The sequence below is a fragment of the Lampetra planeri genome, chromosome 1 (assembly GCF_965212315.1).
Source record: "Lampetra planeri chromosome 1, kcLamPlan1.2.h2, whole genome shotgun sequence".
Lineage (NCBI taxonomy): Eukaryota > Metazoa > Chordata > Hyperoartia > Petromyzontiformes > Petromyzontidae > Lampetra > Lampetra planeri.
In genome coordinates, this window is record NC_136107.1 from 9,621,254 (window position 1) to 9,646,736 (window position 25,483).

At 45.6% G+C, this 25,483-nt stretch overlaps 1 protein-coding gene across 2 annotated transcripts in view; it reads left to right on the top strand.

Annotated features, from left to right (window-relative positions):
• Nucleotides 1–707: 707 nt before the first annotated feature.
• LOC144717294 (arf-GAP with GTPase, ANK repeat and PH domain-containing protein 1-like) overlaps nucleotides 708–25,483 on the top strand; it is a 170,946-nt gene continuing 146,170 nt past the window's right edge. For both annotated transcript variants that reach the window (XM_078592750.1, XM_078592760.1), the window contains exon 1: nucleotides 708–1,087. In XM_078592750.1, the coding sequence (XP_078448876.1) occupies nucleotides 922–1,087 (166 nt within the window). In that variant the 5' untranslated portion in view covers nucleotides 708–921. The remainder of the gene's footprint in view (nucleotides 1,088–25,483) is intronic.

A 25,483-nucleotide genomic window follows, 5' to 3' on the forward strand; every position in this document is an offset into this window, starting at 1 on the left:
TATGATGCATATCATATCTTAAACAAACACTCAGAAGCCTTGTTTAACCGGGTGAGAGCCAATTATGGCGGGTTATATATGCTGTATATAAGTACAATATATCAAGAAAAAAACCATACAATAGTTATGTAACTTCCCTCCGAAGCTCCGATAATCCACGCAGATCACGCAAGCGAACACCACCACCGCGGGTGACCCTTAGCACAGACAGATTGCTGACTTGCGTATTTGTAACTCGATTAAGATGCCGGTGAAGACCCCCCCTCCCGACCTCCCTTGCAGATGTTTACAAGAACAGCAGAGCCGGTGACATATTCACTCGCCTGGTTCAATAAAGAACATCACTCATTCTCTTCGCCTCTCTCTCTCTCTTCATGACGTCAGGGTGAAGAACAATCCCGGCGTCACTTCCCCGGGCTGTGGGAGGAGAGAGAGAGAGGCGAGGAGGAGGACGTGTCCCGCCCCATGCACATCCCAGCATCGCACAACATCACCACCCACACAGCCTCGCGAAGACGTACCCGGGGCTCGGCACGCCGGGGGCTGTCCGCGTGTTCCCGCTGCCGGGCACTGCTGCTGCTGTCTCTGTGTGGTTGAGACAGCTGATGCTACTACTACTGCTTGCTGTGGATGTTGTACCAATACCGGTACTGATCGTTGTGGGGACTGTGTAGGAGAGCGGGCGGGCGGGCAGGGGGGGGGCTGATTATTTTAACGCGGGGCACGAATCGCATTGACATGCGGGGCTTATTTCGCTAGAGCCTGCCCGAGAGCGGATCGACACCGACTGCGTCGTTACGCACGCCGCCTCTCTCATTTATACCGCGCGGCTGTTTAGACAGCCTGACGGCGACGAGAAACGAACAGAACAGACCAGACGGACACCACCCCTCGTCGGGACGACACCGCGATAGGGGAGAGATGAATTTCCAGCAGCAGCAGCTGTCCATTTCGGGTGCCATTCGCTCCGAGATCCAGCGCTTCGAGAGCGTCCACCCCAACATCTACGCCATCTACGACCTCCTGGAGCGGGTGGAGGAGCCGGCCGTGCAGAACCAGCTAAGGGAACACGTCATCTGCATCGAGGGTGAGTACTCGCTCCCCTCCCTCCTCTACCCTCTCCATCTCTGGATCAATGAGAACAGATCCCGCAGCTTAGGGCACGAGTCTGACGCCCCGCACACCGCCTGTCCCATTCCGTATCGTCATTGCTGATTTTCCTGTCCGTCACCTTGCCCCCCCACATCATCCCAGGAATCGCGACGCAATCCTGCGATCTTCGTGTGTCAATCCTGCCTTGAGTATGGAGGAACCCATCCGGATGTCCTCTTGATTGTGATCACAGTGTCCTAGCTCGCGAGCTCGCGTGTGGAAGAAGCTCGCATCAGAGTCAAGGGGACATCATCAGCGTCTGGTCCGTGTTGCGTGGATCACTGCGAGTCTGCAGCACAAATCCCCACTAGGATGTGTCCACGGCCATGGTGACACCGTGAGAGCGACCCCCGTGGTGTGAACCCCCCCCCCCCCCGAGAGATCAGGGACACCGCGTTCAAGGACAACGCGGATTTGTGGCGACGATCCTGTGGGTAGCAGATGGCAATGCGGCAAAACCCCCATAGTCGCACTGAACTTCGACTCTGTCGCGTCTGCGCTCTCCGCCGTCACCGACCCGCACCGACTAGTGTGGTGAAGTATGGTCAAATAACCCATACAGCCAGCCTGGGCTGACGAAAGCGTTGTATGTACATGTGCAATAATTACTCCGGGTAGCCGCAGCCTTCCATGAACCTTGCAATCCCGACGCTCCGATGCTCGTTTCCAGAGGTTATTGTGGTGTACAATTCCCTTGTTTGCATTCCAGTCCAGGGTTGCAGGAACATTGCAGATAATTCCCAACGCTGGTATCTCGATTCCAGGAGACATCCACGCAGTCCACGATTCGACTCTGCGTCTCCGACCTTGCTCTACTTGCACAGACCTCATTCCAAGTCTTCTACACCCCCCCCACCCCTTTTAAATGTCTTATCCGGTCGAGAGTTACAGCGCCCCCTCCCCCACAGATCCTGACATAATCCAGGCTGGGTCTCGGGGTTCCAGGAACCTCGTCCACAGTCTAACGCAGTGGTTCTTAATACGAGGTGCACGCGCCTCCCTCTCTGGGGGTGCGAGGCATGGCCAGATTTGTTTAGAAGATACATAATCGAAACACAAATTAGGCACGCGCACGTCAGTACAACTACTTTGTTTCATCAAGCCTCTGTATTTATTAACATTCTACATTATTTTTACGATTGAAAACCAAAGGGGTGCAAGGATGCAGCAACGGTTAAGAACCGCTGGTCGAATGGATCTGTTCAATCCCAGAGCCGACCTCGGCGTTCCAGAGTCCCAAGGACCCCAACACAATCCCAGGGACACATGGCAAGGGCCGTCATTCGGTCCGTGCCCCGTGCTTGTGTTCCACGTGGGGCTCTTCGCTTTGTCGGCGTGGGAGATGCGCGGGAGACGCGTGGGAGACGCACGGAAGACGCTGCGGCGAGGGTTGCTGCTGATGATGATGATACAAACGTTGCGCATTCGTATGCGCGGCGGACTCGCCGCCGCAGTGAGGGTGCGCCGTGCATGCGTGCGCTCGCTGTGACATTTCACAAGGTTAACGCCACGAGTATTACACCCACACGTCCAGACCTGTGTAGTAGGTGCGTGCGAGTGTGCCTGCTCGTGTGAAAGTATCACATTGTGCGTGAGTTGTGTGTCTGTTCGTGTGTACACGCGCGCGCGTTTCAATGCGTGTGTGTCTCGATGCGTGTGTGTGTGTGTCTGTATGATGCTCGCTAACAGCACTTGCTTCTACAGCCTGTTTAAGCTATATGGGGGATTTTTGTGTCTGTGTGGGAATGGCATTGTGCGTAATTGTGTGTCTGTGTGAATGTGTTGTCAGCGTGTTAATGTCTGTAAATGCACGTGTTTGCCGCTGTGTGCCTACGAATGTGTAATTGTCATTGTGTGTGTCTGTCATTATCAGTCTGCGTAATTGTGTTTTCTGTGAGTGTTATTATGAGTGTGCAATTGTGTATCTGTACGAGTGTGTTACAGTATTGTCAGTGTCTACGGTGTGTGCGTCTCGTCAGTGTGTGTCAATGTCAGTTTGTGTATCGCGTGTTTGTGTCTTTTTGTGCCAATCTGTATGTGTGGCTTTCATTGTCACTATTTGTATCTATGTGCACCAATGTGTGTTTCAACATGTGTATGTGTGTCATCTTGTCTGTTTATCAAGTGTGTTGCAATGTGTATTTCAGTACGTATGACGGTGTCTCATTGTGCGTGTGTAAATGCGTGTACATCAATATACTGTATGTGTCAACTAGTTCAACTACTTTGTGTCAGTGGGTTTGTGATAGTGGGTATAATGTATCAGTTTATCAGTATGTGTCGTGTTGCGTGTGTGTTTACGCGACTAGGTGGGTGACATTGTGCGTGCGATTCCTTCAAACACAACAAATTATGACCTGGGTTTTATTCCAGACCATGAGCTACCTGGCTGGGGCCTTCCCTGGGTTGACTGACTAAGCCAGTGGTAATTAACCTCTATTGCAGCCTTGCATCCCTTGGGTTTTCAATCCTAAATGTTTTTATAATGTTCATAAATACAGAGGTTTGATAAAAAAAAGTAGTTGCACCCCAGGTGAAGCACCATTGGACTAAGCCAATAATGAGTAGTATGGTGTGTTCATTAACATCAGCACTGTAGAGTTCATGTAAGTAAACCAGTGTCCAGAGAGAATTCACATATGTAGGATGAACTATTAATTTACGCACATACTGGTCTAGAAAAAAACCTACTTATACTGCTGCCTGGAGGCAGCTTGTTATCATTGCCTCCTGCAGGTACTCATAATATTTCCATTGTACGAGCAAGGGCCTGAAGCATTTTGGAATATTGGTGGATGTTAATACTGTATGCCTATATTTGTTGTACTGTAGAGACAAAGATTACAGTGATCCTGATTCAAAGTCATCACACTAACGTGTCTGCTCCTATGCATTTGGATCAAGGCCACCAAATTCTGGCATCGTGGGCCCAGAGGTGGTTGTTTGATCGAGACCTGAGCAGTGGAATGGTGTGATTGGCATGGGCCCTGGTGGAAGGATAGAAAAGGGCCCCCCTCCCACATCTCTCCACTCTTTGTAGCCCAGAACTTGGGCCCCTACAGGTTAAGGACCCCAGTGCAGATGCACCACCTGCACCCTCAATAGCTACGCCACAGGACTTGAGGTAAAGTATGTGTTTATGTATATTTAACTTATTTCGCACCATACGTAGCCAACCGTGCGAATCGGTGGTGCGGTTGATAGTGTATTAATTAAACCCTGGGCCTCATCATGACTCGCAAGGGGAAGCCACACCTCTGCGAGATTAGGAGAGCTGGGAATTAAGCTATGGTATAACTGGTGAGATGGACCAGCATATTGTAATTATATACTGTGCTGTGGAAGCATTACAATGAGTGATAGTGATTTTTTAAGACCTCGTCATTTATATGCCATTCAGCATGCTGCGCAAGAGTGTGTGCGTGTGTGCGCTGGTATTGCCATGGGTATGTGTTTCTAAGCCGTCATCTGTACTCATTGCAGATGCACAATGCACTTGATATGTAGCCCGAATACGCAATCCGTTAGGAGGATTCTGCCGCCTTGCGCTTCACTCAGCTTCTGTCTTGCAGCCGAAGGATGCCACCATACTGAACATGTAGTATTATGCACGGTTATGGACCATGTACTAGTCGGCAAAGAGGCAGAACGAGAAATGAAAAAAATATCTCTCGCCAGCGGACAAACGAGCAAGTACAAGATTCCCTTCCATTCTGCAAGCTTCGCGTGGAGAGGATTCATCTCCTCGACTCGCGCATCTCATACCAGCCCCATGGCTCTAGGCAATGCTCGTAATCCCTGCTACTGGCCAAACTATGAGCTCAGCTGCTCAACTGAGCTTGCAAGGAGATAACACCAGCAGTTGTCCAGTCTCAGCGCCCTTGGGATTTTGCTTGGCCATTTTACAAAGCAGTACACAGCTGCAGCGCTTGAATCCGCACAGGTTTTATACGTGGTTGTCGAATTGGTCCCCTGGGAGTGCCAATGTCCCCTGTACTGCACTAGTCCGGCATGGCGCAGTGTGAGGAAGGCAGTGCCTTGCATAGAGAGTGCCCCAGCTGTAGAACGAGCGGCACGCTTCCCAGCACCACAGCATTCTCCCACAACACAGCTTAATCCGCAGTGGGCAATTACATCATGGGTTTTGGTGTGGAATTGCCCTGTTTTATCCAGGCTTGTTATTTTTAGGCACCGATAATCTGCTAAGATTTTGATCATTAATTGTGCTAAATTGACCCCGGCCAGCGCTAGGCGGGGAGTCGCAAGGCATGGCTCCAGCCCTCAGCTCCCTTTCGAGAAGCAACCTTTGAGAAGAAATGGTCCCCAAATGCTAATTGCGTCGTTTCCAGTTAATTAAGCAGGAAACCACATGATCACTCAAGTGCAGCCCGTCACCTGTACGCTAATGGAACTACATTTTTTTGGGGGGGTTTGAATGTTGCTCCAAGCCTCCTGAAAGCCACTATGGGAATGGGTTTTACTTTACAAATCACTTTAAAATACCCCTAACCATATTCTTTTGAGGAATAAAATAAAATAGTATGCGATCACACAGCTAATGCACGCTGTACCCACATCATCATAATCATAAGCTGTCATGCGTGACTTAAGGAGTGAGTCCCGTGTGTCTGATAAGACATTAGAGCCAAGCTCCCTGCTTCTATGGAAAACTTTCCTCTTAAATGTCCATTCATTTACGATGAAGAAAAGAAAACTTACGTGACCTCGACATATTGGTAATACGTCGAGGTCACATAAGTTCAATAATACTGCTCATTAAAAACCCTGGGGCTTTTTGCATCAGTGTTTTTCATGGGGAAGATGTGTTGACACCGTACAGCATCTCCTTGTGGCTACATTTTGTCTTTTGTATACGATACTCTACTTTCAAAACACATTGTGGTCTAACCTTTTGTGCGCAATGCAGTCTTTCACTTGTGCTAGCACTGCATCCGGACTCATCATGCGCTGCGTATACAATGGGGGCATTGCACGTGTGTAAACCAGCACTCTGGTGAGTCGCTCAGCTATTGAAAGACTCTCAGCCCACAGGGCTGAGGTTGCCTGTAGGGGACAGTACACCAAGTAGGTTGTCTCGATTTTGAAATGCATTTAGTTGACCACATGGATATGTTCTGTTTCTTTCAGTTCGCTATCACATACCGAAACACTCAAGTCAGGTATTGGCCTCAAACTTATTCCTAACACTCAATGAGGCATTTCTGAGGAAGTAAAAGCCATTGATATTGCAAATTGACTTCCTGCAATGGTGGATAAAACCACTCACTGTAGGCTGTGTGCTTGAGTGGCAACACACTGTTCAGTAACTGTACTACGTGTAGCACGCATTTGACGAGCGTGAATTCATTGTTTCTATTGGTTTCATCACTATCATACATTAATTATGAACGAGTCAATGTATGCACATGCATCGTCACGTGTGATGCTTGCAATTTCTTGGCCGGAACATTTCATTGCATGTACCTGACAAAAAGTAAGACTTGTTATTGCAACAATAATACATTAATGGATTGTTTTTCTGTCCAACCCTTTTTAAGCAGTGCTCTGCATTGGTGCTTTGGACAATGCATGAATGTGTGTTTTTCACGTAGGTGGAAACTGGAGTACTTGGAGATAACCCATGCACACAAGGGAACAGCACTCAAATGTTCACACAGATGGGTCACAAGCCTTCTTGTTGTACTGACTACCATCATCTGGCAACCTCACGACCCAGCGGCTTTGGGAGTTTTGTAAATATACGTGATCCACCAACCCTTGCCTCCAAATATGCTGGATTCCATGTGTGCTTCACCACCCTCATTAGGAGGTAGGGAGGAGTGCTCCACTCGTGCATGTGAATATTGGTCTGTGCGGTCGCGCGTGTCTGGGCTGCTCTGTTAGGTAATGTTTCTCTGTAGGTACTGATTTCAAGTTGACTCACGATGCAAACAAAACCCATCGAAAAGTCGAGCAGCTGCCTTCTGCTGGGATTGTTTGTGCGAAATTGTTTTCATTTGTTGAAGTGCTCAATATTTTTTACATTTTAGGAAATGCTGAAAAAAATGCCTTTATTTATATTTGCAATATCTTGTTGGGGAAAAACAACACTAAGGCATATTCGGAAGGTCGCCCCCATTACTGGTAGTGAAAATGCAAACCCCCATTAACTACTGCAGAGTTGAAAATGAGGAGTTTGATGTTAATCGACCCCGCTTAGTCGGAAAAGACAACCCGTTCTGATTGTAGTTCGTGGTTCGTTGCTGTGACCACTACTTTCTTGTGCACCCGACGATGGCTGTCGTGTTCAGACCTCGACAATTGCATGGCCAGGACGGGGATGATTATACCGAAGCCAAAAAGGCAGCCCGCGTGAGTCCGAGTGTTCGTTGTTTTGGAGTGTGTTGTGGCTGATTGGCCAGGTCTCCATCGAGACTTAAGATCGATGGCCAGAGGGGTGCAATTAATGGCCCCAACACTTGATGTTTTCCCCGACAATGCGGGAGAGGGTGCGGTGCATGTCAAGTCTAGGCAGGGAGCAGGCTCCTTGGGGTGAGCACGTCCATGTATACTCCCAGTTTCAGATTGTTCAACCTGACGAGCGTGCACAACACATACACCCACGCGGTGTACCCACGCACACGTCGTTTTCTTGTGTATGGCGGGCAGTTGATCGACATTGTATCCTCACGTCGAGGTGGGTGGGTGAGCCAGTGGGCGATTTCAAGAGCAGCCTCACGGGCACCGCTGATGCTGCTGTGCGAATGATAGAAGCCGGCAGTGGTGTTACCACGTGGTCCGTGCTTTTAAATGGGTGATAGCAGTCCCGCTGTGGGCTATTCTTAATTGTCCAATAGTCTCGGGGGTAGCCGCATCTGCTGTGTGATGTACTCACTCATACTCACACACACACGTACATCAATCCACACTCACATTTCTCTCACATTTCCACCTGCCTATGTAGCCATAGATACGGTCGGAGCAAGTGCCGTTAATGCAAGGACCAATTATAAACCGTCAGGGTACAACATTGGAGTATGGAGGCAACAGCATGCCTGGCCTTTCCGTCTACCTCCTCATTGCAGATTTTTCAGTGACTGCACCGGGTGGCCATTTATGGCTGAGTTGATATGGGTGAGGCATTTAACAGATTGTGCATGGCCAGAAATTGCACACACATCGTTCGGGTTGTAGTGCTGGTGCACTAAGCGCAGTACTGTACTGCCACCACCCAAGAATCCATATGCGGAGAGAACAAGAAAACATGAACAATTCCACATTTACAAAGACCGTTGTGCGTCGATGTTCCACTGCTCTAATCTTATGCATTGTATTCACAATTGGGTACCATTTTTGAAGAATTGTCATTGTACGCTATTCCTCACCTCATCCATTGTAAACGTGGCTTCTGGCAGACCTTAATTCTGGTTTGGCAAGTGCATTTTAAAAAAAAAGTTGTAATCGTCAAGCATGTGCAATCGAGAACATTGTATATATGTTTCCCAATGTTATTGACCAATTCAGTAAATCAATGGAGGCACACCCATAAATGCCTGGCCATGCTAATCTAACCATGGATGAGAGCACACCTGCTGCTTGAGCCAATTAGTGGAGGGATCAGCAAAATCAAAGAGTGGTAGCCGCAAATGCTTCTCAGCTCCCACATCATTGGGCTGAATATACTTCACCAGTGCTGCCATCTGAAAAGCCTGGCCTTTAGTGGACATGTGTGATAAGCCAACGTTCTGTAGAGTGGCCCTTCTCAGCAGATAATTCCTTGTCATTTGCAAAGTCCAATCATTATTACACTTTGGCACATTCACGAATGTGCTCTGCTAACAAAGACCGTTAGTTGATAAAAAAAAGGGTTAATTAATTATGGTGGATGCTGCACAGTGCAATTATGCATCAGTGCATCATAAAAAAACAATCCTCACAGTGGCTCTCACACTCTTTGCGTTGGTTCTTGCCAGGAACATGTGGACCTTCACGTGTAACCAACTCTAGCTTGCTGATGATTTCTAACAGCATTGTCCAGGCCTATTGTGTTGCAAATTTTCCAAATGGAAAGATTGACCTTAAAGACCTATTGGCCCAAAGGTTGATAGTTTTTCCTTTCAGCAAATTAATTTCTTGTTTTATACTGCCGTACTCTCTGGTTCACAGCATCGTCCTCATGCTGTTTATTCTGGCGGGCATGGTTATTTATATGGATAAAGGTGCTAAAATTTTCTTGGGGGTGGGCTGAGCTCAGTGCCTGCAGGACGTGTTTGCTCGGGTTCTGTCGCTGATAATGTCACGTGTCCCCAAGGCCTGCTGCTTCTTCGCGCTGCTCAGTTGCAGTCAGGTCATGCCACACGCGAAGCATAAATCTGCGCACGATACGCATGCGTGCTTGCCCGTCTGTCCATCTCTCCTGCGCCGCCATCACTCATCCCTTGGCTTTGTGTTTGAATGCAATGAGGTTATGTGAGCTTGACCATTGTTAACAGGCTGTCACTGGCAACTCTGAAATGCTGAAAATAGGACTGAGATCCACAATAATGGACATTACATGATCAAAACGGTGTCGTGTATTCTAGAATTAAAGTAAATTATGTAGATGTATAGCTGCCCGACTTGTTTTCGGGATGTTTGGCATTATGTCCGAAAGTTTACTCTGCTTGCTGAGAGCTATAAATCAAGAACGTACAAGCACGTTGAGCGAAATGTCAGACAGCATGTTGAACAACATGCGCTATAAAATCTCAGAGACATACAGCACCACGGCAAAACTCCACAAAGTCATGCTGTACGTAGCTGTGTTTTGAACCAACTCATTTTGATCCCATTCAGTGTTTTGTTTACTGCATGGAAGGTGGTGGCTCTTGAGGCGAGGGAGTTGGGATAATGATGCAGCGTGTTGCTTTAGGGATTAACACCGAGTGAGGGGTGAGGCAGCTTCGTTAACTGTTGGGGGAACTGCGACATGAACTTTGACAGGTACAGACTCGTGTGCGTATATATCGGGAGCAGTGGCGGCTCCTGCAAAATCTCTCAGGGGGGGCAAATGTCTGGATGATTGATAAGGATAAGGTCCACCCATGCAATGGATAAATTAACAGCTTAAGCATGTAAAGGCAACTTCACTTCTTTAATATTAATGAAAAATAAAGTGACTCTTACAATACATCTTGTTTGTTTCTATACTCACTATTAAAACAAACCACTCAAGTTTCTTTTATTAAAGATTCCACTAGGTGGCAACAAATTATATTGTTGGATGAAACGTGCTTACGTATGATGACGTAAGCACGTATGATGACGTAAGCACGTTAGGGCGAGCCCTCCCGGAAGCCATAGAGAATGCATTGCAGCGCCCCCGTTCGAAAAAAAACATCTTTGAATGTAAGTCTATGGGACCACTCGGGGCGATTCTCAGCTGGAGGGAAATCGCCCAAAAAGAGGCGGTACTCCACAGAACGTAGCATGACGCTGATTGGACTATATCCAGAGGCACAGTGACGGCTAGCGTGACTCTGTGGTTGAATGACATTGGTGGTGCGTCGCCCAATCGCCCTAATGAAGAAACCGCCCCTGATCGGGAGGTCACTTATCTTAAAGAAATGTATTTTTATAATGATATGGTACACTCACACTATTTGCAAATTGTGAGTACTTTTTTATTAAACAATGCTTTCTTATCATGACTAAAATCTGCATTTAAAATGAACGGGTCCACAGGAGGAATCTTCACAATGTTTTCCTGCCACTGTCTGCCTCGATTCGTCTTGGCACACATTGTGCTGCCCGAGCTTTTATTGTATGACATTGCCCAGTGGCATGCACTCTGTCACTTCGAATAAGTGGTTGAAATTTTAATATATTCTGCGGCAGTGTTCGGATTGTCATTGCCGGCAAATGACCGCACGTGTGGTTCAGTAGTTCTTCGCTTATATCAATCGCTGTTTAATGCTGTAGACTTTATTGGCAACAAATACCATAGTGAGGTTGGGTTTTACCTTGAAATACCAGCTTAACAAGGGAATTGATTTTCGGTCCCCTGCGATATGAAATGCATTTCCGCACATTTACATTATTGTCGCTTATTGACGGAAGTGGTGGTGATTGACGCAATAATGATGACTACAAAGACATTTATTTTGTCCGTCGTTCTGAGTACGATCCAATATAGCGCACTGTGCCGTGAACGCAAGCCAACTCGTGGAGCTCAGATGAAATGCTTTGTTGCACTTGGCTTCCCTCACGTCTCACCTCCTCCACAGGATTTCGCAACACTTTCTGAGAGTGCGGGAAGCTCTTAGGATGACCACCTGCTCCTATTGCTCATCTGCATTCTGGCAGCATGGAGGAAACTGAGTTTAAATTGCATGCCAAAGGAGCGGCTGCTGTTTAAAGTTAAAGTGTGTCTCCGTGCTCAAACATTTGGTGAATCCTATCTCATACGGGAATAGGAATAATTTCCTATTACTATGCCAGGGATTGTCCTTTCTCATTTTCTTGAAAAATAATGGGTTGAGTTGATTAGTCACTGGAATTTAAACCCACGACCTGCTCGTTGTGAGTCCTGTGCTCTCATCACAGCACCACTCTGCTAGATCTCGCATTTACACCAGTTGTCTAATTTCAGCAACTTAATGAGGGTATCAGTTTTAACCAATGTGTGATTGGTACAGTAATGCCATTAGACAGTCAAGTAGAGTGTTCTATCAAATGTACTGTCATGTTACGTGATGTTATATTTTATATTTACGTTACCACGCTATTCATAATGGAGCATTGTTTATTTTTAAAGATGCCATAAAGGGCAAGTAGTTTCATATTCAAGTAGTTTGTTATCCTAAATTAACATTCATCGTCAATTATGATCCTTTTCAATGTATTTGTTGCATTTTTTTAAAGAGAAAAACAAAGCATTAACAATTAGAGAAAAAAAAGCATTAACAATTATCTCCGAGCGGCAATCGTGGTGGAACACCCTCCCCACGCCCGCCTATCCACGCTCATTGTAGCTGGGGGTAGGCAGAGTGGTTTCAATCCACGGCAGCTCTCGGCGCACTTGAAACCGGCGAAGGAGCCGGGCGGTTTGCCGGGAAGGGAAGGTCTCCCCTTCCGCCCCATCTGTGCACTCCCAGCTCTGGGTCAAACAAAAAAAATCACCTCTTCAGCCATCTGTTCCAAAACACTTGTTTTATAATTATTATTATTACAACTACTACTGCTACTACAATTGCCACCAGCATTTTTCCCTTTGTATCTCTTGCCTACCACTTTGTGCCCAGAGATGATTATAGACCAATAGGTGTTTTGCTTTTTTGTGTACTGTCATTGATGGGTGTAGAACATTCATCTCCTATTTTGTGTTCTAGATTTGAAGCTTTCGTGACTGCAATGATTCATACTCTTAGGCTTTTTCGGTAAAGTCACGTTGGTAAAAAATAAAAATAAAAATAATAGAAGTAATAATATAAATAAAATAATGAATCACGACGTTTCGGAGGCAACACAAGTCTCCGTCATCAGGTGGGACCGTCACAGCTAAAATTACTATTTTGTGAGCCAAAATCAAGAGGCAGCACAAGTTTATTTGGCATATACTGGATGGGGCTTAAACCCAGAGCATGGGAGATGTTGGCTAAGAAAACCCACACATGGGCATTAGTCCACTAAACCACTTAAATGAATGTGCGTGTCCCAGTTTCTACTGCAGCCAGAGATTGCTATGTATGATTTCCATGTTACAAACCTTCAACATTAACCCACAGAATAAATTACAATGCACTCAAAATACTGTATAAGTGCAGTTGCAACATAAATAATTAGCGAGGGCTGCCTTGTTAAAATGTCTTCCTCATCATGTTGCATGACCGTGTGTCTGAACAGTTTTGTCTTGAAAACTCCTCTGATTTGGGTTTTGGCACGTGCCGCGAAATGATTGAGCTGGAATTGGTTGTCGGGCATTTAAGCCTTTTCAAGCCATCTTCTCTGTTTTATCAAGGCACGCTTGAGTGGCTGCCACTGTGCATTGTACCGTCACATTTGTGTGCCCCATGTGGACGCGGTGCCTGGGATGCAGCACTCCCTGTTGTGAGAGAGCACATTTTAGGCTCTGCCTGGCAACAAAACCAAGACGAGGGCGCACATCGGTGAAGTGAGTGCTGAGCACTGATACAAGGCTCACGAGGCAGCGTGCCGATGATCCCGCACTCTGACGTCAATTCAGGCGACGTGTCCCACACGTGCAGCGTCCTAGTGTGCCATTCCAATGCCCTGTTCGCCACGTGTGAACTTGCTGTACCTGGCACTTCGTACCGACCACAGTGATTGGCAAGTTGCGCGAGATTGAGATATTTAATGTTGAGTGCAGAACGTCAAGTGCAGTTATTATATGATAAGTCAGCGTGAGGCAGTGCTCGTTGTTGTTCATCATCATCAGCCATGGCCAATCCACTGCTGGATGAAAGCCTTCCCAAGCTGGTGCAATCTCTCACGATTATTTCTCTTGTAAGTGGGAAAAATCCAGCAGCACCACAGCAGTCTCTTCATAAGACAGTCACGGTTGACTTTCTGCAAATTGGTACCTATTTTATCGACCCTGCAGGGATGATGGGAAGTGGCAGATCCCCCAATGGGATTTGAAACTCGGGACATTCCAGTGATCGGTCCAGAGCCCTCCCACCGGCCAGATGATTAACATCTGTCATCTAAAATCACACGCGATTTTGTGGTGTGTATGTGTTCTCAATGGCTGAATTATTTTAAAACCGATATGAATGGCCTTTGAAACATGATCATCGGTGTCTAACAACTAGGTAGCAAACGAAGGACCTTCGGATGACACTTGTAGCTGTCGTGAGACACAATGCCTTCTGCGGGATTTTTGCCCCACCTGGGAGATCCGATAGGGAGAACTCATCATGTATTGTGCACACAAGAATGTTTCATGCGCACACACGCGCGCGCCACTGCCGTGGTGGATTGGGTGCGTAGATGTTGATCAGTGGCACTTGTTCTTGAAATCTCTTGTGTCCAATCTCCGTCATAATCCTGGCCAGATAGAATCCCTGGTTGTGAAGATGTGATCTGTTACACACGGAGTTTTTAATGTCAACTCATCACTGAAAACATAGCACGGTAATGCACTGCACTGTGCTGGCTGGGTGACAATCATGGTTATTGATGCTAGACTCACAAATGCAAGATCGTGTGTGGTAATCTGAAGTTGTGAGTGGTAATCTGAAGTTGTGAGTGCTTATCTAGGTCACTGGCTAGCTCAGCCGATTATCCATATTGGGTCATTAAAATTCGTGCCAATTTGTGTGATAAATCGACAGTGGTTGTCTTCTAGATGAACTGGGCCCTGTCATAGGAATGTGGAATCTGTATAGTAAGCTCAGGTCTGCCGTTCCCGATGAGCTTTGCCTCACAGAACCTGAGTGTTTATTTGTTTTTGTTTTTACTTTGTCACATTGAAGCCCATGCCGCCTTGTGAAGGCTTTACAGCTAAACCCAAGGTATTTTTGCTGACATCTGTATTCACAGCTGTATTTCACTGGTAAATATTAGTGTTTCAATAGCAGCAGCCCCCACTATCCACACAGTGCATGCTCACAGATGCAGATAAATATCTAATGAGAAAGTGTGAGAATGTATAAGAGAAATGTTTAATGTAGACTGAACACTGTATGTGAAACCCAGCCTCAAATACTGGCATTGTAATTGCCACATTTTTACGTTGGCAGGAATTGTGGCCGGAACTATAGGGAAATCAATGCAGTCTGAGAAAGAAAATCAAGGCGGCAATCATATGGACTGTCGGCCTTTGTTAAGCCATGCTTGTGCATTTTTAAGAACCCAATTTAGTAACTCATTATTTTAAAAGTTCAGGAGGCATTCAGGATTGTATATAATTTGTACATGGCCACTATAATAGATGTATATCTTCTACTCTAAGCTAGGACTTTTTAAAATGCATAGCACAGTGTGTTCAATCTGTAGAAATCCAGAAAACCTATGAGATGAATATTACTGATAATGTTAGGATGCGTTTCATGGCTGGTGTGTATATGCGTGCATTTATTAACATGTATGTATGTCCTGTATGTTGAACTTATTTTGCACCGTACGTAGCCAACCGTGCTAATCGGAGGTGTGATGACTGTTAATGGATACAGGAATTTAAAAAAAGATATGACAATTAAATAATATAACGAGTGAATAAAATATTTAACAATATTTAAAATGATCAAGCATAGATCTCCTTGATCATTTGAAATCTTGGTAAAAAGCACAAGAGATTTTACAGGTGCATTTATTATTTGTTTTCATGAACATTAATTAAAACGTCTCTATTTGTATGCTGCCACTCAGCTGCTGATTGCGGCTGAATTTGGGAATTTAGGGGCAATAATGTGGCAAGTTTGGTGTGCGTGCAGATTCCTGGAGTGCCAATCCCTATCCAACAGCGTGTTGTTATATGGGGGGGGGGGGTGTATTTTCAGCATCAGGAATGTGAGCAGTTACCTCCTGGGTATTGAACACAGTAATTGGAGTCAGAAAGAGGATAAATGACAACGCGTACATGTGTTCAACTTTAAAGAGCCGTGCCGATGCGCGAGGGCTCAAATTCATCACTGTGCACAGGTACACTGCATATGTTCGTGTACATTGCCACTCATTAGTTTACAAATGCCTCTTAATGCTCTCAAAAAGTATCTCCCTGCTCAAATGAGAATTGTGTGGGTCATCCTCATAGGCACTCCTGTCCCAGCGGTGGATATTTTCTCAAGTAGGGCTCGTATCTACTGTTCAGTTCTTATTTTTCTACCCCAAAGAGATTATTGGCTGAGTTGACCCCTACATGGACTCGTACTTATATTTGCGAGTTGGTCACTTTGGCACAGTGTCATCTGGTAAGTATTGATCATCTGTGATGTGAAGTTTTATGGTGTCATTGGTAAATAGACATTTTGCGAGGATGATTTTGTATGCGGTTAGACGAAGTATTTTCTGCAAAAAGAAAAATCATTATTAAACAATCTTTTTCTTGTGACTGGAAAATGAATTGCACCCACTCTTTAAACAGACAGCCAATGTTCATCCTGATCAAAGAGTCCGCAGGAAATGCAAGAAATAACTGTTCAATAGTCAGATTTATTTTACACGTATAAATGTAACTTCATGGTTACGAGGGAAAATAAGCCAATTGTTCGGAATTCCGTTTTCCAGATATATGTTACAGTTCGTCGAGTCTCCGCACTGTCAGATTGCGTGATCATGTTTATCTGCGAAGCTGTCCACATGGGGATAATGGCCACCGGCCCTGTACCGACACCAACGTCTCCTGGGGGCCCACGTGCCAATTAGACGCCGCGCGACCGGCGTGCGGAACACGCGCTCCACTATCCCTCTCCAATTAAAGCCACGTTCGCCCCCAGCTCAAACCCCCCTTGATGGCTTGTCTGGTGTCCTCTCCACCAGAACGATGCCTTGGCGAGGGACTGGCCGCTTCACTGGCTCAACAACGCGGAAAATGCTATTTGTGCACAGGGCGGCGCGTCGTGGTGTTGATGCATGGAGATGGGGGGGGGGCAGGGTCGGTTGGTAAGCAATCCTCACGCTGCTCCCTACCCTGTGCGCTCCCCGATTTGCACAAACATCCCCTCTGTAGCCCGACAGTGAAGAGGCAAGTGGGGTTTGTAAGTGTCTATAAAGGAAAAGAGCTCTTGTGCAGGTGCAATGTGGATTGTTACTTCGCAAGACCGTGCGATGGCTTGGGAGCAGTGGCTTGCGGTGGCTTGGGGAGGCATTTGTCCAGCAGTGGATTGATTCAGGCTGTGGTTGATAATGACTGAAAAGGAGACTTGGGACTCTGAGGCTTTCTTATATAAATTACATTGTTATCTTTATTAAGGCTAGCGTAGCACACGAGTACGTGTAGTGTTGAGCACCGTTTTCTTTCCACTAATGATGTCCATACAGTACTAGAAAGAGGCAGTACTAATTTAGGGCTGAACTGACCTGAGGAAGGCCCAGAGAAGGTTTAGATGGCACTGTACAATGATGATGTTCATGTCCACAAATAGAACCTGGCACAACAACAGTCCCAAAGACGAGCATGGCTAAATCACAATCTCGGTCTTGGGGGGGTGGGGATGCAGCTGTGCTCTTAAGCCTTGCGTGGTGGCGGTGCTGCTGTATTTACATACATATTACTCTGTTGGATGGCTGCGTTGCTTGGCGCATGTGAGATCATCATTAAACCTTGGTCGTCTGCATGATTTTCCACTCCACAGTGGTATGGAAATCCTGTATCGACCGTCCCCGCGAGATACGGTTGGAAGGCTTCGCTGCCTTTGCTGATGGTTTTAAGTGTGGAAGCCAGATCGGCGTCTCACTTTAGAAAATTGCCGACGCGATTTTTTATATATATACATTAAGCAGACAATTGAGTTGTCAATTTATGGTAAACATAAACAAAGTTGCGTGGTTGCTTCAATTATTTTGAGCAAATCTAATATGACTTTGAAAACCTCCCGCCCATCTCCTACGCATTTCACAAGTAGTACTAATCACATACCTGCATTTCCCATAAATATGCTAAATTCCTATTGATATGCAAATTATTTTATCAAGGCGCCCTTCCCCCCTTCCAACCCAGCTTAAATAGTCGCTCCAAGCGTGGTGGTGTTTCATTCAGACGTTGTCTCCCCGACAGACCTGGTCTTCACCTGAGGACGGCTGCTTGCGTTGTGGCCGAAACGTTGTGAGAATTATTTAATTATGTTTTATTTTTATTATTTTATTACTTCCCTTCTACGTGACTTTACCGAAAGAACCAAGAAGATGAATCCCTGCAGTCACGAAAGCTTTAAATCGAAATATCTAGAACTGTGCAGCTGTATGTAGATGTAGCAGCACTGTGGTAAATTAAACGGGCTGCGTAAGTGAATATGCCAGGCGTCTGCTTAAAATATACCTCCTGTAAATTGTATCGACAAAGCATAGCAGCTAACATTTTTTTTTTTAAAAGGTGGATTTTTTTACAATTCTGTTTGACTTTCATGCTCACGAGCAATTCTAAAAAGTTTGCTGTGAACCGACAAACAGGAAAACAGAAAAAGAGCTTTTAATGTTACCCGAGCATTGAGTGCTTCATCATTCATCATTCAGTAATTTAGCAGATAGGGTCTACCTTTCCCTTCTCAGCAGTTTCCTTTATTTAAACTTCAGCCGATATTAAGATGTGATGCCAGTTGAGTCAACCTACTGTGTGAGTTGAGTGGCCACGTGAGGTAATGACAGGGGAGTCCGCCTGCAGTATGAATGGACTGGTGGTTACGGGAATGATTGAGAATAGGAGCGTGGCCAGGTGACGGAAGAGGACGGTGGGGTTTGCTGGTAGAGCAAGCGGTCTTGAACTAGCGAGAATGTTCGGGAATGGGGGCGTGGCCTCGGACCGTGTATATAAGAGAGATGCAGGGGAGACTCGGGGCTGTTGCAGTGGAGGGTCTCCGCCTGTCCGAGTGTGAGCACGTGGCTCCTAAATAAAGAAAACCATCGCAAGACAAGTGCGTCGAAGTCGTCATTACAGTAATAAAGCAAAGCAGACTGGTATGAGACGATATCACGGGCCGATGGATACATTGTATTTATTTACCACTCGCAATAACGGTTTGTGCAGCGCCATGTGTGGTTTCCAACATCGAATGTTTTGGATCACTGCGCCCGTATACATTAATTAGTCGAGGCAAGAAAAGCTTTTTGTCGGCGGTACTACGGCGTGGATGTTCACTTGTTGGAGTTGGGGGGGAGTGGGGGGCTTGCCTTCCCGTGCACTCCCAAACGATCCAGCCGCTGTGAGCTTTGGATTGGTGCCCAAGCTGGGCTGATGGTCACACCAAAGGTGCAGGAGGTGGCTTGTGGGACCTCTTATTCAATACAAAGTGAAAAATGTATTTCATCATTATCAGCCACAATCCATCCAGTGCTGGATGAATGCCTCCCCAAGCAGTCGCCATCTCTCACAATCATGCTATGCAACAATCCATCTAGCTCCCGCATGCGAGCTATTACATCCCTCCTTCTGCTCGGTGGATGTTCTCTTTGGCATAGCTTGGCTCAATTCAAGTCCTTGAATTCATCAAATTAACATTCCCCGAAGCAAACCACTTAATGAAACTAACAAATATTGATCGCTAGCAATCGTGATAATTGTGCTGTTTTGCAGTGGCCTTCAATGTGCTGTGGTGGTACCCTGGAAAACATTTGGCTTTTCGATTGATCAGTTAGGGGAAGTGCCCGTAGAATATGGGGGCACGTTATAGTTACGAGTCCTCCACAGCTTCCCTGCTGCTTTAGTTACTCTTGAGGAACCTTACTACTTCCCAAAGACCCCAAACCTTCCACGGACATAGTCTGTATGCTTTCCACATAAACGTCCGCATTTCAATGCACTTTTCTGAACATGGAATCAACTCGTGTAGTACGTGTGAATGGACTGTGAAAATTCATGCCATGAGGGTATAATCCAGTGCTTTTGAGCCAGGGTTGGTGTGTCACGCAGACAGTGCCAGGTGTGTATATCAGACAACACCAACCTGCAGGACCACGAGGTGGCCTATGTAAGGTAGCACAGCAAGTAGGATGGTGACCTATACCCACGGGTTTTTGGGGCATTGTCTCATCATATGTGTGGGTTTTCTGCATTTACTCTGGTTTCCTCCCAGAAGCTAAAATGTTTAAAAAGACATTTGCTCACCCTGAACCTGATGTAATCTTCACGGCATTGTGGTTACTCAATTCCTCTTCCCGATCGCTGCCCCTTTTATCCGCTAATGCAATGCAGTGGAAGCTTGGGATGCTGTTTTTTTCAGTGCTGGATTAAGCTAGTGTGGGACCTGTAGCATATGTTATAAAGGACCCTAAATACATAAATAAAACATAAATATTAAAACACAAATGTTTAACTTGCATAGTAAAGTAATTGCATGTTTTCATTTGCTATACAGCCAGATAATACGACAAATCGCTAACCTTAAACACCCAGTTGTTCATAAAAGTTGAAGGCAATATAGTACTATAGTAATAGAGCAAGTGCAGAATCACTGAAACTGGAATTGATAGCTTGAGAGCATTTAGCGCGAGGCCCTTTAAAGTGTGGGACCCGTAGCATGTGTAGCCTCTTGTGCTACGAGGATAATCCGTCGCTGGTTTTGCTTAGGCGTGCTTTGAATACAAATACTGTACTCTTGCGTGGTACACGTGTGGGGGTCTGCTTTACAAAACCGTGACAGAAATAACGAGTGATCATCTGCCTGAACGAACGCACACGTCGGTGATAAAACGGACCGACTGTCGGAGTGAACGCCGCTTTGCGTTCAAAATAAGTGGACACCAGGGACGTGCCGTCAGGGGAGGCAGGGGAGGCAGAGCCTCACCTGCCATACTCCAATGAAAATAGCTACGAAAAGTAAATTTAAAAAAAAATAGAAATTAAGATTTTTCCACTCATCTGTGTTATGTCATTTCTATACGATTCAAATAATTTTTATAGTCAAAATGGCCAAATTTGCGGAGCTCCGCTGCAAATGCAGGGAGAGACGAGAGGTGAGGCAGCGACGAGCTCAGCCTCCCCTCTGATTGCACAACCCCTCAGAAACGGGAGGGAGCGCAGGCAATAAGCGCGTGTCTCTTACTATCTTTCTGTATGTCACCAATGTAATGATTACTTTGGTGACCTATTTTGACTATACCAATGATTGGAATCGTACAGAAATTACATTTATAACACAGATCTTTGGAAAAATCTGAATTTTTACTTTTTTTTTCGTAAAAGCTATTTTCATTGGAGTATGACGGGTGAAGATTTGCCTCCCCTGTGCCTCCCCTGACCGCACCGTCCCTCGTGAACACATGCGCCTCATGCGTGTGTTTTGTATATTAATTCCTTGGTCAGGAACACGACTGCAGAAGCGACACCTACTGAATCATCAGAGTAATTCTATTGAAAAAGGCACGTCTTGGAGTGTTTTGAAGAGATGTTCAAGCCACATTACGATATCCGGCCTCTCGTGTGAGCTTACAATCGTTTGGTGCTTCATTGGGGGTTATATGATGTTTTAAAATAAATAAATAGAGCTTGAGTGTTTTATAAAAACACAGCACAAAAGCCATTACACCCACTACCACGGCGGCTTGTGCTTGAGTGGTCGATGCAAATCTGCATCGGTTAGGTTTTTTCTATAGCACATACAAAAATGACACCGTTACATAAAATGTAAATCGTATATGTGCCATCGTGATTAACGTTATAAAATGAGCATTAGTTCCATGCTTAAAAATGCAAATCCTCTTCCGTTTGAAAACAAAAACCTCGTAATCTGGCTCATCACTGAAGGAGGCAGATGTGAGCGGCATGGCACGCGGGAATATTCTGGGACACGTCTGGACCTGTGCGGACACATCATCTCTCACGCTATAGTGCGGAAATTTTCGTGCTCTTCTGAGCTGCAGGGAGAGAGCTGCAAGGAGCCAACTCTGACCACATCACCCTGTTCCTGGATCCCAGTCTCATCTGCCGTGAAGCTGCCAGCCGGCTCTCAAAGCCCGAGATTATGATAAGCTTTCCTTGCCCTAATATCCCATTTACTTCATCATTACCTCCAGAGGCAATGCATGTAAAAAGAGTTTGTCGCACAATGCATGGGACAATTATGGCGTGGGACTCTGTGGGACCCAGCACAACTTGGCAAATGCAAAAGCTAATTCTTTGTAAAAGTATGCATTGGTTACAATAGCAATTTTCTACAAATACTACCCCCTAAATCGGGCTATTTATTGAAGCGATTAATTAAAAACAATTAATACAAAGCCATCTTTTTTTAATTTGCACGGTGAAAAGAGCGCACGCGTCCCCTCCATAATCGATTTGGATTCGTGGTACGGGCGCAAAAAGCGTGCGCCGAGCCGCGCGCTGAAAGATTAGACTCCTCCACTGCAGAGCGCACCCCATTTAACTGATTGTGAAAGGAAAATCCCGCAGAGTGACTTATCTCCAGAGTTTGGGATTAAGAATAGCTCGCAGATGAATGTATGGCTTTGCTAAGGGGCAGCACGTGGTCTGCTTTCGCAGTGAAAGAGAGCGGGCGACATGATTAATAGTGCCCCCCCCCCACCCGCTACCGTGGAGCCACGATCGATGAGAACCCTAATAAAGGTTGCACTGTGGTAGCTACAGCACACTCGGCCCCCGCTTGCTTTACTGCCGAGGAATTGGCGAAGGCTACACTTTTGGCATTTTAGCATTTTAACGGATGGTGGCTGCAATGTGCGCACACACACACATACAACCGATTCCCTTCACACAACTGCCATATATATTTGGTTCAGTTTTTCCGCACGACCATCAGTCTGACACTCCATGGATTGTGGTGAGAAACTCAGTGTGGGTTTTCTCCCATGATGCACTGCAACACAACTTTCAACATAATTGAATATATATTCTGTCATGGCATATTTTGGTACTGCATTTGGTTGAATGAGAGGCATATTGTAAAATCGTCGCTGAATAGAGTCAGTACTTTAATGTCTCGACAAAGTAGCCCTCAGCCAGTGGTGGAAATTCTACAGTCCTATTGTAGGGGCCAGTATCTCCAGTAGTCAACTACTTTATACTTTGTATAACGTGGTGCTCGTTCTGTCGACCTCTGAGGGATGATAAGTGTAGATTATCCTCCGATAGACGTTGACATTCTAACCTTCTAATTTTGCGTGGGGCATCAAACCCCCCCCGTGGCAAACAGCCGTATAAATATATGCATGCCGTAAAATAAGGGAATATCTATTTTAACTGCGGGTTTTTGATTATTTGATTCAGTTTTTCTGCACAACCTTCAGTCCCATGGTCACTTCCTGGGTTGTAGTGAATAACGCACTGCACTTGAGGGGCACTTTTGGACTTGAGGTGACCGTGCGTTCGTTATTCTTCAAGGTGTAGCGAGACGCTGGTTCGGCACATAAATCGGGGCGCCTCCACCAATAATCCTTCACCTTCATGCTGTGTTTGCGTATCATGCCACTTGTCTTTCTGCTGACACAGAGCGTAAAAGTAATAATCGCCTAATTGATCAAATATGAAACTGCTGAGTGTGGCCGTTTCAGAAGAGCAGCTTAAAGTACGCTGTGTGGTCAATAAGTGCATGAAATGGAGATGTCTGATACGAGTCGGGGGAGAGACACTGCTGGGGTTTTTTTTCTGACTGTGGTGTCCAGTATTATGGGTGATGTTAAAGATAGCTCATTTAGGGACCACTCATTCATCTGACAGGGTGAGAGTGTGGCAGGATGCTCGACTCAGTCATGAAAGGGCATGAAGTTCCTCTATTGGTGAGAGAGGGACTCATCCCATATTTCACCAAGGTCGGTAAAATGAATGCTGTACCACTCTTTGGAGAGTCCAGCAGTGGCTGTTCTATACATAGAACTAATACCAATAATAGGAATGTGGAATATTCCACCATTGGCTGAGGACCATTACAGGAAAACAGGACCATTCAATGCTCATTTGAAGAAAGACACCTTTTGGCATTTTTGTATTTCAAATCAAAATTTTAAACATCTATGCTGTACACATTGATATTTACCAGCAGAGTACAGGACTGTGGCATATACGGTACGTGGGGAATCCTGCTAAGACACATTTGGAAAAAACAGTTGATAAGTTCCCTCAAGAGATTGAATATGACAAAAAAAACAATAATTATTTAAGCTTCTCCATTGCTCTTGTTACCCTGTGGTGATGTCATTGGTGACAGTTGTTGTGCTTTTGAGGCATAATTATTTAACCAGTTAAGTCAAAAGTCAGAGTGAATTCCTACTCAAATGATGTGGTACTCAGGTGTTATTTTTGTTCTGATTTATATTTTATGCATTGTTGTACTTTCTTTTATTTATTTAGCTTTTTTAGTTTTGAAGACTCGGATCTCTTCCAAATAAATCATCCTGGTCACTTGAGTTCTCACCTGGTTAAAGAAAATAACCTTTATACTTTAAAACTATTTTTTTTTATTTCTATTAGTTACACTTGTCATTACACTGCTTAAAGTGCATTAACTCTACTGTGCACATTTAATGCACTGCAGGCTTTCCACATCATAGTACAGTAACCCTATTGCTTGAAAACCTTGCAGCTGTTGATATTCAGATGTACAAATTCTCTTCTCGACAGGAACAGTTACAAATGCAGTTTCTCTTCACCGCGATGCATTATTTATTGCGACACATTACAGAATCAACATCTATTATTCGGCACCGGCTTTCATCCGAGGTCTCTGGCTGGTTGCCGAGTTTTGCATTCACCAGAGGCTCTTTGTGAAACCACAGGGAGTAATGGCCGTTCGGTTTTGTCTGCTGCTGCTATTGCACAGAGCTGTTAACGCAGGCACCACTCATACGAGAGATAACGTTGAAGCTCCGTACTTGCGTCGAGAGGGTCGTTTACGAGTAGGGTCACCATCTCCGAAGTACAAAGAACTGGGACGTGTCGTGGGAAAAAAAAACGTTCCTTTGGAGTGGGCAGGTAGGAACTTGGTTGGACAGCGCATTCGTGCACGACAGAAAGCTCGCGGTCACGTGACGCACTTCAACCAATCCGGGAGCGTACATGATTGGGAGGGGCTATGCACGACACACAAATAATCCCTGGTGGGCAGTGTGGAACTGTTGTTCCTACCTGTAAAAGAATATCTCACGATACGGGGGGTGAGAGGAGAAATTCAAGTAAAAGCACTGTCTCGAGAGGAGTATTATTACGTGTTTGGTAAAAGCCAGGACTTTTAATATCCTTGGTAAGAATGACAGATTTCCCAGGACGGCAACCTCAGAAAGAGGATGCCGTGAAAAAACTCGGACAGGTAGGGCAACCCTGGTCATGGCGCCGAGGTGGTTAGGGCGAACCGCTCGCAACGTGAATGGTATTAGTTCACATTCCTATCAGGGATAATCCATCTGAGTTTGATATCATATGTACCACCTTGTGGGAAAGTTAACAGTGCCAGACGAACGAGGAATCTTTACCACTGGGTCAGGACTGCCGATGGAGATGAGTATTGCTGTATACTCATTCGAGCGTGAAGATACTTTGGCCTTGAGATCACCAAAGGCTTCCTTCCTGCACTCTGTGGACTGAAAAGCCACAAACAAGTTAAATGAACTTGGTAATGTGACGTGTTCAAGTACAAATTATCATTTCGTTTGAGCAGTCGTTATCCGAGGATGTTCTTATGTTGAGGGTGAGGCTGAATATCACCGTGGAATTGAACAATCGAAGCTT